This window comes from Leptonotus elevatus, chromosome 3, assembly GCF_054856555.1.
Source record: "Leptonotus elevatus isolate MCC_2025b chromosome 3, RoL_Lele_1.0, whole genome shotgun sequence".
In the NCBI taxonomy this organism is placed as follows: domain Eukaryota; kingdom Metazoa; phylum Chordata; class Actinopteri; order Syngnathiformes; family Syngnathidae; genus Leptonotus; species Leptonotus elevatus.
The window spans coordinates 9,986,747-9,998,912 of NC_141241.1; the positions used below are offsets into that span (position 1 = coordinate 9,986,747).

The 12,166-nt window shown below is 42.2% G+C and overlaps 2 protein-coding genes across 7 annotated transcripts in view; one reads left to right on the top strand and one right to left on the bottom strand.

The window, feature by feature from the left end:
* chrnb4 (cholinergic receptor, nicotinic, beta 4 (neuronal)) overlaps positions 1-5,713 on the bottom strand; it is a 54,134-nt gene extending 48,421 nt beyond the window's left edge. The window contains exons 1-2 of the mRNA XM_086070555.1: positions 5,412-5,713; positions 3,110-3,224 (exon numbers count right to left, since the gene is read on the bottom strand). The gene's annotated coding sequence lies outside the window, so the exon portion shown is untranslated. The remainder of the gene's footprint in view (positions 1-3,109; positions 3,225-5,411) is intronic.
* A 2,994-nt stretch (positions 5,714-8,707) lies between these two features.
* shf (Src homology 2 domain containing F) overlaps positions 8,708-12,166 on the top strand; it is an 82,146-nt gene continuing 78,687 nt past the window's right edge. For 3 of the 6 annotated variants that reach the window (XM_086070560.1, XM_086070558.1, XM_086070559.1), the window contains exon 1: positions 8,709-9,479. In XM_086070560.1, the coding sequence (XP_085926686.1) occupies positions 9,048-9,479 (432 nt within the window). In that variant the 5' untranslated portion in view covers positions 8,709-9,047. Of the gene's footprint in view, positions 9,480-12,166 lie in introns of all 6 variants that reach the window. The other 3 variants (XM_086070556.1, XM_086070557.1, XM_086070561.1) reach the window with 2 other exon arrangements.

Below are 12,166 nucleotides of genomic sequence, written 5' to 3' on the forward strand. Positions count from 1 at the left end.
AAGAAATGCAATCACACTTCACCCCGCGGGCGGACATCAGCCCCCCGCATGGGCGACGTGACGGATGGACACCGAGTGATCCATTTGTTTTAATGAATGTTTTATAGCAGATGACCGTGCCCGTGGAACTGTTGAGACCATGCAACTCACAATTTATCCTTTTATACAATTCCATTTAATCAAGTATCTTGTGAGTGGACATCTCCCTCGGGGGGACTTGCTTTTATCCGTGCTTGTTAATTATGCTCGATCAGATGGGACATGCCTTGAATCCATGCAAGGGAATGATAACCTTCTGCAAGAATAGGCCGCCTCCCGTCATGTCAACATTTGAATTAATAGTGACATTTCAGAACAGTTATATCGGACGTGTCATTGTTATTTTAATGACAGTGTCCCAATTCTCCCCAGTGTGAACTCTATTCACGTGAAAGGACTCGTGACTGTACATATCATTCAGTCCTTCTCGGGTAAAAGTGGTGGCACAAGCGGTATGCTGCGACATGTGAGGACATTACCACTTAAGCTACAGTACTAGTGCTACTGCAAATACTAATATTGTTTTGTAGTACTATGTTACTTTTGTTTGTATGGTGTGTACTGCTTGGCCTCCTATGGGATCGGTAGACTTGACCTTAGCACGGTTTATAAAGTCAAATTACGGATCAGGCTTGGATTACTGTAAGACTGTGGGTCAATCAACGGATGTCAATGGGAATGCACTTTGAGGAAAATATTTCGGCTACTTCGTAGCTTATAGTAGTATAAGCTGTGACATATATCCCCATCATAGCCACTGGTTTAGAGACAGCCTAACTGGCTTTGAATTACAGCTTCTACGAGACAATATCCCAAGAAAAATAATAACGCCACTGGTGCCGGGAGCCACCCTAGCCTTCAAAGCACATAAAAATACATCTAATAAACTGCAGACGTTATGGCCGAGCTGGCCGTTTCTTAGAGGAAAAAAAATATTCCCAAGTCTTTTCAGCTGGAATTTTATGTGTGTTTTTTGATTTAATCAGTGGTGAGTTTTGAGCCCACTGGTGTGATGTATACTGTAGCTTATATAGAAAATATAACAGTATTTAAGACCATATTTATGAGAACACCCCCAAGAGGGAGAAAGACTGGATTGACCAGTGTAAACCATCTGCCCCTTGACCACAACATCCAATACAATAGCAAGATAAATGTTACATGGTGTTACAAATGGGGTACACCTTGGATTGGTCCCCAGCCAATCACAGGGCACAGACAAACAAACATTTACACTCACATTTACATCTATACAAAATTTCAAGTCTTCAATGAAAGCAATATGCATGATTTTAGAACCCCCGCAAGCTCAAAGAGAACCTGAAAACTCCACATAGGAAGGCCAGGACCAGATTCAAATGCCGAACCTCACAATTGTAAGGCAGATGCGCGAACCACTAGCACACTGTGCTACCTTATTCAGTCAGAAAAGAAAAAAGAAAAGCTGCAAAATCTGAACAAACAAAAAAGCATCAGCTGTTTCTGGATGACAAGGTCCAGTGCCACCTTTCCCGCCAGCTTGCTCACCTCTCCACTCATATGCAAATTAGACCTTTTTAAATCTCACACCAGGAATGAGCTACTGTAAAGGACGCCCCAAGCCTCCTCCATCTCTTTTATTGTAGCTGTGCTGAATACTGTTAGTGTTTTCCAAACCCACCTGCAAGATGTGAAAATCTACAATATGGAGACTGTAATTATTATTTTTGGCATAGCTTAAAATATCTCTACCACATGCTTTAAATACGTACATTGGTACCTTGATGTACAGGTGCCCCAATTTACTTTTTTGGTGGGAAATCAACCTAGTTTGCTTGTTTGCCTTCAATTCAAATCTTCAATTACAGTTAGGACCCACAACTGCTGTAGACTTAAGAGCTGCCTAATAGAGCAGCGACTATCATGTACATACAGTTCAAGCAGCAAGATATGGACTTGTGGTATGTTTAATGAGGCTGTGGTAAAGGGCTCCCAGCAGGCCGGCCATCAGCCCGGACACGCTCCCATCTCCCACGTTAGGCGGCATCCATCCGTCATCTTCAGGATGTCATCATCATCATCATCCCCGCGCAACGGCACTCCGGTGAGCTCTCTGTTACTCTCGGCTCGGACCCCTCGAGGAAGTGACTCACAGTTTTTGGAAAACAACAACAAGTCTCCAAACGCTCTTCTTTCTTCTTCTTCAGGACATAAAACAAAAGACGGCGAGCCCATTGTCTGCTGATGATTTCCCTAGAGTGAAAGCCGTTCTGAGCCACCGAGCCGTGTCTAATTTGTCTGGGAAAAAAGGTGTTCGGAGAAGTGCTCAAAGAATGCTTGGATGTTTAATCTCACTTCTATTGTGCAGTATTGTTTTTAGTTTTTTTTTGTTGTTGTTGCATAAATGCTTCTTAAATCAAACCCTCTACCCACCCACAATCCCTCTCCTGGAGGATGCTACTGTGGATGGAGAAGTGTTGTACACATCTGTGCAACAACAAATTGCAGGGATATAGTTACACTCACAGGTACAATTATGTAAGTTGTTGATACATCAAAGTAACTTTTCAAATGTTCCTATCAGAAAGATAAAGCCGTGTGGTTGCCCCCTGAATCAATCAAAACCCTCAAAAATGGACAGGCCACACCGTCCATTCCAAAGTGATCAAGGTACTTGCATTATCTGTAAAATAATGCTATGCTGTTATCGGCTTGTTGTTATGCTCTGTTACCAGCTAAGCTAGCAACAAGCTAGCTACTGTACGTTCTCCTGATTTTAGTTTGCTCATAGATCTAAAGCAAGTTGACAGGAACAATATTATTTGCTACTTAATATCTCCGTCCTCTGTGACCAGTCTGTGCCCATCTTTGTTTTGTTTTGAAATATTTCGTCTGTGTGGTGGTTGTAACCTGTAATTGGAAATGCACACCAATCGGAGCGACGACCAGACTTTCATAGGATATTTCTGTGCTGCCTTTTGGGAAAGGCTGTAAAAATGAGAAACGTTATTGTCATGCTTGTGCTTCATTATCGATGACTGACTGCCTTTGTGTGCGCGCGTGTGTGTCAAATAAGTGATAAGCAGCTCACTCAGGTTTTGGATGGGTCTTCATCGTCGCTCCGTGCCCTCAATTCTGCCGCCGCTGACATCATTTCCTCCATTTAGTGAGTTCACGTCGACTTCCCAGGATGAAAAGATTCTCCCCTATAGAAGCATAGAGAAGATTTGGTTGAGTCTATATTTAAAAGCAGTCTTCAAAACGTCTTATTTGCGGAAGATTAAAAAGGAAGGATTGTCCTGAAACAACCTTTTAGTTAAGGTTGCAGGGAAATGTCCCCATCATGCATTTGGCTCCTGTTTTCTGTTAGTTATATATTATAGCCTAGAACGCTAACTAGGTTTAGCCCTTATGGTTTTCCCTAAGAGGAAATAATGTCCAGAAGAAGAACAACCTATCACCAGCACACCTCCAAAGCCTTACATTGACCAGTTAGCTTGGGCTACAGGAGTTTGGCTAAAACTATTTGGAACATATAATAGCTAACAAATGATCATAAGTCTAGCTAACAGAAACAGAGAGAAGGGACCTCAGGCAGCTGAGTGGCTTTAGAAGCAAGCAGAATTAGCATCATTACTGCTTGCTGGTCCACTTATCACCTCATTTCAAATTGTAATTGATTTTACATTCCAAAGAAAATAAAAGATAAAACCAATACAGTTTCATGTTATAGTAACACACCATTAGAAATAAGCCATGCTACCAATGTCACAGCTGTGGCTAAGGTTGGCTTGTTTAAAGTGCCAATGCTAGCTATTTTATAGCAGCTGGGCTGATTCTCTGGCTGTCTATCACAACCATTCACTTTCATCATGGCATGCCATTAAGAATGGCCATGTTTGTAACTGTAGCACACCATGCACGTCAGTGAGTGGCTTTGGTTAGAGACTCCCGACTTGGTCAGAGATTTTATATTGTAGTTCTAGTATTTTCCAACAGTAGTAAGTATTAATTCCAGAGACCCAAAACATGTGTTAAGTTCATTGAAGACTACAATTTGTCCTTAGATGTGAATTGGAGTCGAAATGGTTGTTTGTCTATGTGTCCTGGCGAGTGGCGACCAATCCATGGTGTACCCCGCCTCTCACCAAAGTCAATTTTGTAATACCAACAAACGCTTTCCACTAAACTTCACACAATCTGTTGATTAAAATAATCAAAAAAAATTGCCTTTAGAGCTTTTGCAGTACATTTTATAAGTAAAATACAATGACACCGCAGCTCCCCAACTCCATCACAGAAGCAATCTGGGATACTAAACCACAAAACCAATCCAAGTTAAAAGCCAACTTTTGATTTTGGGTGACGTAAGCCTAAATCTCGCCTTCCTTCCTTCCTTCCTGCCTGTCATCCTCTGTTTTGTTTTGTATTACTTACCCCAAAAAACCCTGTAATCCACCTGCCTGGTCCAGCGCAGCCCACCGTGCGTGACACAGACAGACATTACTGGGTCACACAGACGCCTTTAGCCAGAAAAACGAGCGAGAGTGAGCAAGCGTCACACTCGCACAGCCAACAGCATCAGACACCTGAGATTGGATCTGTTCCGAGATCTGCGCTGAGCCAACAGCCTGACACTCACTTTATCAGGCCATGCACAACCGTTAAGGACCTTTCTAGCATGACACAAGTCATTTCCAACCATCTATTTTTCTACCTTGGTAATACTCATGTATGCTCATTTGACACAGAGATGGACAATAGGAGAAAGCCATTGGGAAAGCCAGTGTTGTGACGTGAGTTATTAGTGCCTAGGGAGGCTTGTTGATTGGGCCTTTTTGAACCTTTATGTCCACTATAATTCTCACTCACATTCTTGCAAACCAAGTCAGACACGCAAGGTGAAAAAATCAATCCAACTAGGATAGAAAATCCCTTAAAAACCTATATTTCATTTATTTCTTTGACCTTTATTTATCAATGTAAGGATGACCAGGTCAAGAGACAGCAAATGTAACCTCCAAGTGACTGCTCAGCCATGAACAGGGACTTTTAATTTTGGGAACCATAGTGGTGGAAAGGTGGTCGCACACAGGTAAGTTGCTCTCGGAAATTAATTTGTAAAGTAACAGTGTGAACTATTTAGCGCCATCTAGTGGTGATGTAATGATTAATTAATTCTAAAACCCCACTTTTTTAATAATATGTTCTATAACATCAATGTACATTTTTTTTATATACTTATAGGTTTAGTAATTGCTAAATATGTCACATAGGTCGTGCCGCGCCTTCGCTGCCATTTTTCTACTACGGATACTTGAAGGAGAAGAACTTTGCGAACTTGGTTAACTTCCAGTGGTGCTTGCATCTCATGTCGGTTGACCGACGCTTACCTCGAACATCTGAGGACTGCAGGTGGTCATCGCTGAGTCGCCGCTTGTCTCCCTCTGCTTTGCTTCCTAGCTTTTGTTAGCTTCTCACACGAGCCACTCTTGTTCGCTGCTCCAGTGTGTTTTTGCTAGCCACTCTCTGAGACACTTAGTGGGAATGCTTCAAAATTGTTGCATTCTATTGGGTCACCACTATATGGTGCTAAATAATATACTGTTTAACTTTATGAATACTACTGGTTTATATTTTTCAACTTTCTACATTTCCGAGCCTACTGTCATTTATGAAAGTAAAGGACTGTCGTCTGGCATCTCCTCATTTTATAATGTATGAACAATGGCACTCTTTAATATCATGTGAGGATAGGCTCCCTTTATGTCAAAGGAAGAGGAGTGACCGTCAAAATGAAGGCTTCAAAGAGCCATCAATCCATTCATTATTGTACGTGCAGTTCAAGGCTTGGAACTGCAGAGGTGGTGCAGGTCAGGCAGGTTAATGAAGGAAGTCTTGACAAGTGGGAATGTGTTCAAAAAGGACTGCTTTCCATAAAGTGGAATATAAAGTGCTGAAATAATTTGATGAATTTGGGTATAAGGTGATTATAATAGATAGTATAGTATGAAATGGATTGTTGCGTCCATTTTATTTTTTGTTTTTTCTTTGGCTTTATTGTGACAGTTTATTTAAACTAAGTAGCAGTCTCAACAAAAGATGAAGAGCATACAGAAGAAGCTAGTGGTTAATAGTGTGGCTTAATTTTACATTTGTATGACCGTTTAAAATTTTAAATGTAGCCAGCACGATTCATAAAGGTTTTATGCTAGTCCCAGTTTAACCATGGAACCAATTATTTATATTTCCTTTATTTCCTGTGGGGGCAAAAAACAATAACAATTTCCCCGTCCCCCAAAATATGGAATATATGTGCCGTCACTATGACATAGCCCGGTCCTGCTGTCGCATCATCTTCAGCACAGCCTGACAAAAAGCCCCAAAGGAAGACGTTTTAGCAGTGGAAATAAAGTCTTTGCATGTCTTGCAAGACATCAAGTCTTATTTTATTTATTTATTTGAGCTGCACGGCAACTGATGAAGGCATTAAAAATGGCTCTATATGCTGAACCTAAGCTGACAGGCTGTCTGAGCTGTGTGGCATTTTTCGGCTGCCTTCTGTAGACACATGCACACGCACGCACGCACGCACGCACGCACACTCACTCACATTCACACTATAGCAGGGAGAATGCGCAGCCTAAATGTTTTGTAATTGGTTCTTCAGGTTATTAATCACGTTTAAACCGTATTAATTGTTTGCTATATATAAAGGCACGGCAAAGAACACCACCATTATTGGTCTGTTTTTTGTTCCTGCTCACGTTTTAGTTGTTGACTTCATAGGGCTTGATCATAACTGCCTCAAAAACAAACAAACAAACATACCAGTTAAGCTCACTTGACTGTTTGAATGACAAACTAGCACATGGGTTGCAACAGCAGCATTGTTGCAGTCTTTTTCCTGGTCACAAATTGTAGTTGTTGCCAGGCAGACTTCACAGGGCTCAGTCATAACTGCTCCATTCGCCAATTAAAAAAAGTCAGGTACCGATCATGCCCACTTGTTTGTATTACAAGCTAGGACATCAGCATTTTGGCATTCTTTCTGTGTATTGCTTTTGTTACCATGTCGACCAGGAGTGGCACTAGGGCATTGAAACTATAGGCGAGTGGCTACTTGTTCTGAAAACTGCCCAGGTGCCAGACAGAAAGGTGAGCCCCCATGAAAATTAAGTTAAAGCATAATTTGGACACCACCAAGAGAAATATTGTCCTTCACCCGACAAAACTGTTAGCGAATGCTAATCAGTGCTAACACTGCAGCTCTGCTTATTTTTTCCACTTTAATTTGAAAATGTCAAATCTTCACCCAGCCTAGCTTTCAAGTCATGAGTGAAGAAACCTGGTGTGTATGGGAAGATTAGACACAATATTTGCCTCACTCAGACACAAAAGTCAGTTTTCTATTAAGTCAGTTTTCTTTCAATCTATAACCCGTTCAGGGGGAAAAGGTAGACAGGTTGGTTCTTACAAATCCAGATGGCCTGAGCACACTGTTGGAAATGCAAATTACATTACGGATGCGTTTGCATTTCATCCTTAAAAAACAAAAAACAAATGCTAAATATCGGACAGATTTAGGACTTTAATGAAGGTTATTCGGTTTACAGGCATGTTTTGTTAAAATACCAAATGTGAAATTGTTTTTCAGGGGGCAGTTGAAATGAAACAAACACTGACAACAGTGTGCATTATTAACAGGAGTCACGACTGCAGTGGTTTTATGAAGCAGTACTTCTTTTTAATAACACTTTCAAATCACAGGAAAAACTCTGGAAAAAGCTTCATATGAAATTGATTCAGAGGGTCCCTTTTGTTTAGTGCACTTTTATGTGGTCTCCGGAAAACTATTTTCACAGAAAGGCCCACACCAATCAAATGTGTGACTGTAATAATAATATACACAGGCGGCTACAGGTGCACTCTGAAAAATATAGTCAGTCGTGCAGCGTAATGGCTGCATCTCAATGTTGCGATTAGAGGGTCTGCTAGCATTTTGAGTCCAATCACTCTTTTATTGCGTTCCCCACTTTCTGCTGCCTGAGCTGTCAGCCATCAAAATGCAAATGCTGTAATCCGGCGTCTCAAAGGAGACACATCCTCTTTAAGTAGCTGCATGTGGAAGGAAGACTGTATGGATGCACTATCTATAAATATATTGGATGCTGCTGTAGGAAATACTTGATCTATCTATCCATCCATCCATCCATCCATCCATCCATCCATCCATCTATCTATCTATCTATCTGTAGGAAATACTTGGTCTATCTATCTATCTATCTATCTATCTATCTATCTATCTATCTATCTATCTATCTATCTATCTATCTATCTATCTATCTATCTATCTATCTATCCATCTATCCATCTATCTATCTATCTATCTATCTATCTATCTATCTATCTATCTATCTATCTATCTATCTATCTATCTATCTATCTATCTATCTATCTATCTATCTATCTATCTATCTATCTATCTATCCATCTATCCATCTATCCATCTATCTATCTATCGTTCGTCACGTGCGATAAGGAAAGTGGATTTCGGTCAATCGGCGCTCGCTTGCTTGAGTGCAGTGTACAGCAGGGGGCAGTGAACGTTGTCAGGTAACGGAGCCCAGGTTGTTACGGGAAGGAAGGAGGGAAGGAAGAAAGTAGGGGGCGTGTCCTCATAGTCGCTCCCATGTTGCGCAGCGTGGAAATGTGACGTGTGTGAAGCACACACACATTACACACGCGTACAATACACTACAGTAGAGAGCGAATATGAGCGTGGTGTGTTTGTTGTGTGAGTGCGTGTGACAGACTTCCACAGCGGAAAAGTGCCTCCAGCGAAGCCCCCACCGCCCTCCGGCCGGCTGTGGCTCCCGGCTGACCCACGGACTTCATTCACACTGCCAGGTTCGGACTCCTGGAACTTAAAAAACCCCCCCAAAAAAACACACACACACACACACACACACACACACAACAACAACGAAGTACCGTCATTTTTGGGTCGTAAGCGATGCTCTGGCAGCATGGCCAAGTGGTTCAAGGAGCACCTCGGATTCAAAACTACCAAAGCACCCCCTCCGGCGCCCCCGAAGCCGGACTACCGAAACTGCCTCACCGTTGTGCCCGGCGCGCCTGGCTTCCAACCGGGGGCCACTTTCACTCTGAGTCCCGCTCAGCCGGACATCCTCGCCGCGTACAAACTCCAAAAGGACCTGGACTTCGAGGACCCGTACACTCCCGGTGGAAATATCTCGATCCCCGTGGGCTCGCCGGACATCAAGTACGTGTCACCGAAGCACCGACTCATCAAGGTGGAGACGGTAGAGAAGACCAACCCGGCGCCGGGTTCTGGTGGTGGAGGAGGAGGCGGTGCTGTGGTGGTCACTCAAGCCGTCGCTGTGGGCAGCGTGAAATCTCCCACGTCGCCCCCCACGGAACAAGACAACAAGGAGAAGGTGTGCAACTTTTTTGTGTTAAATGAAACCGAACTATCTAACACGATCTAATATGTACACATACACGAGTAGGTTTAATTGTGTTGTCTTCAGGGTGCTTTATACCGCCGCCTTTACTCTGTGCAGTTAAATAAATGGGAATTTTGTCAACTTTTGCGGGGTTGACCCACTTGTGACAACCGGTGGAACTTGTTATACGGTGCGAGCGGCAGCCCACTTCCGACTAATGACTAAGCTGCTGCGAGAACGCGGTCCACTGACGACCCAGGAGACATGTAATAATGTAAAGCAAACTTGTATAATGAGCTTACTTTCACTTTGTGCTGCTTCTGCTTTTACGGTGGCGCGTTCAAGTGATCTTTTCAGCACATGGTCGATCGAGCCTTTACATTAACCCATTATGTTAGTATAACATACTAATGTATATTGTATTTTTTCAATCAAATAGCTGGGATAAAAAAAGTGGCTTTTAAAATGACATCCATCCATTTTTTTTATAGCTTCTTAAGTAGGGGTGTTCCAAAAAATCGATTTGGCAATATATTGCGATATTACAGCGTGCAATTCTCAAATCGATTCGATATGCAGCCGAATCGATGTTTAAACATAATTTTTTTAATGCAAATATTCAACAAATCGTCTTACTTAGGGTTAGCGTTCAGGCGTTAAGCATTGGATTTCTTTTTTCATAATTAATGGAACATTAAGCCTTAATATTTTTATTTCAATGCTGTTCAAACATGGAACAGATTGTTTGTTAAATACAGTGGCTCACAGTTATAAACCTGAAGTTTCGGATAAATAATAAATTTTCATACAAATCTTACAGTGTACATGTACAAGTTTACTGATTAGTATTTTCTAAATTTGAGTTAAAAAAATGCAATAATCAATTTATAGATTCATATCGAGATTAATTGCTAACGAATCGAATCGTTACCTATGAATCGTGATATGGATCGAATCGCCAGGTACTAGGCAATTCACACCCCTTTTTCTAAATATCACACGTGAGCTGGAGCGCATCCCGGCAGAATTTGGGCAAGAGGCAGGGTACACCCTGACATGGTCAGTAACTAGGCACATATAGACAACAATTTACAGCTACATTTACATTTGGAATCTTCATTATGCGTGTTTTCAGAATGTGACAAGGAGCCGAACTGTGAGCCAAATGATATTTCACACTAATTTTAGTTTATTGCTCGTAAGACAACACTCGGGTTCGTGTTTTTTAACGCCACACTGCAGGGAGCTGTTTGTGTCAGCACAAAGTGAACGTGGAGACAGACGGGCAGGCAGAATGCTTCTTGGAGCACTTTGTCATGTCCTGGCCTCTCAGGAATTCTCTCTCACACACACACACACACGCACACTCATACAGACAGTCGGGAGTAACCTGAGAAGTCCGGTGCCGGCGAGGTTAAGGACGCGCTTGTGTGATGACGAGTGTCATCCGGCTGCGTGAAATGCTGCGGCCCATGTTCACAGACAACATACAACAACTGTGTGTAAACACGACAAGTAGCATCTTACGATTATCGTTGATCTGTGTTGTCCTGAGCAGTGAGTACCACACGGAAGACCGTGTGGTGACTTGCATGAAATGTTTATTGTACTGAGCAGCCTGGACTGAAACCAATTTCATTAACATGCCACTGTTACATCACAATAACATCCATTTCCTGTGGTATATTCAGAGTAAGAATTTTTGTTGCACTGTGGAGGTGACTTCGAGGCAACGACTAGATTGTAACTTTTTGCTTGTCGCTTGTTAACGCTGCTCTTCATGTCGTGCAGCATCTGCGCCTTGTTTTCCTCCTCCCTCCCGCCTTGCTCTGGCATTCTGAATACAACTGTTATTGCCATCCAAAGTATATTTCCCATATGCCTGGAGATCAGCAAGCATGACAAAGTCATAAAAACGCAACATCCTCAGTTTGATCAGACACTACACAAAACATGTGAAGCAAACAGGACCCCCTTTCCCCAAAAATATCATTTAGCTTCAACCAGTGCAGCTGTTCAAGCTGATTAAACAGATTACACACCGGTAGTACTCTCTCACACACATTGGCTTTAACAGACTTGACTTTGTGCGGTGTGTTGTGCATGCTGAGCAGTCTGCGCCATGTGAAATGAGTGCTGACAGATCCGGGCGCTCTTGAGCAGCACGCAGAGAGATTGGCTTTAAAGGTTTCTCGTCAGGTGCTGAGGGTTTGACACAAGTGTTGTATAGATTGTGAAGTGCGATGCTAACTTGGGCTGATTATGTGTTTGTATTGATTTTAGGAACAAGCGGACGCTAGTATTACACAAGAATATGAAAAGAATGGGGGTACAACACCAGGTAGTGAGTTAATGTTCATCTGCATGCTCACTTGGCGTTTAGATGTGATATGCAGGTGTTGGTTGTAAGGGGCACCAGAGTAGTCGTAGTCAGATGCAACATGTTACAAGTTTGTATGCCTGCCATATAACAAGATTTTTGCTCTGTCGTCATTTACGAGGTTATGGAAAATTATCAAATGCCAACATACAAGTTGCAACACTACAAGATGGCCACTCGAGTGGAGGAAGCGTTACAGGCCATCGATAAGAGCTTTAAAATATTTTCAGGTACCATTTTTAATGAGAATGGATAAAATGCCAACGTTCGCACTTGCAGTTGGTATGCTAACAATAAA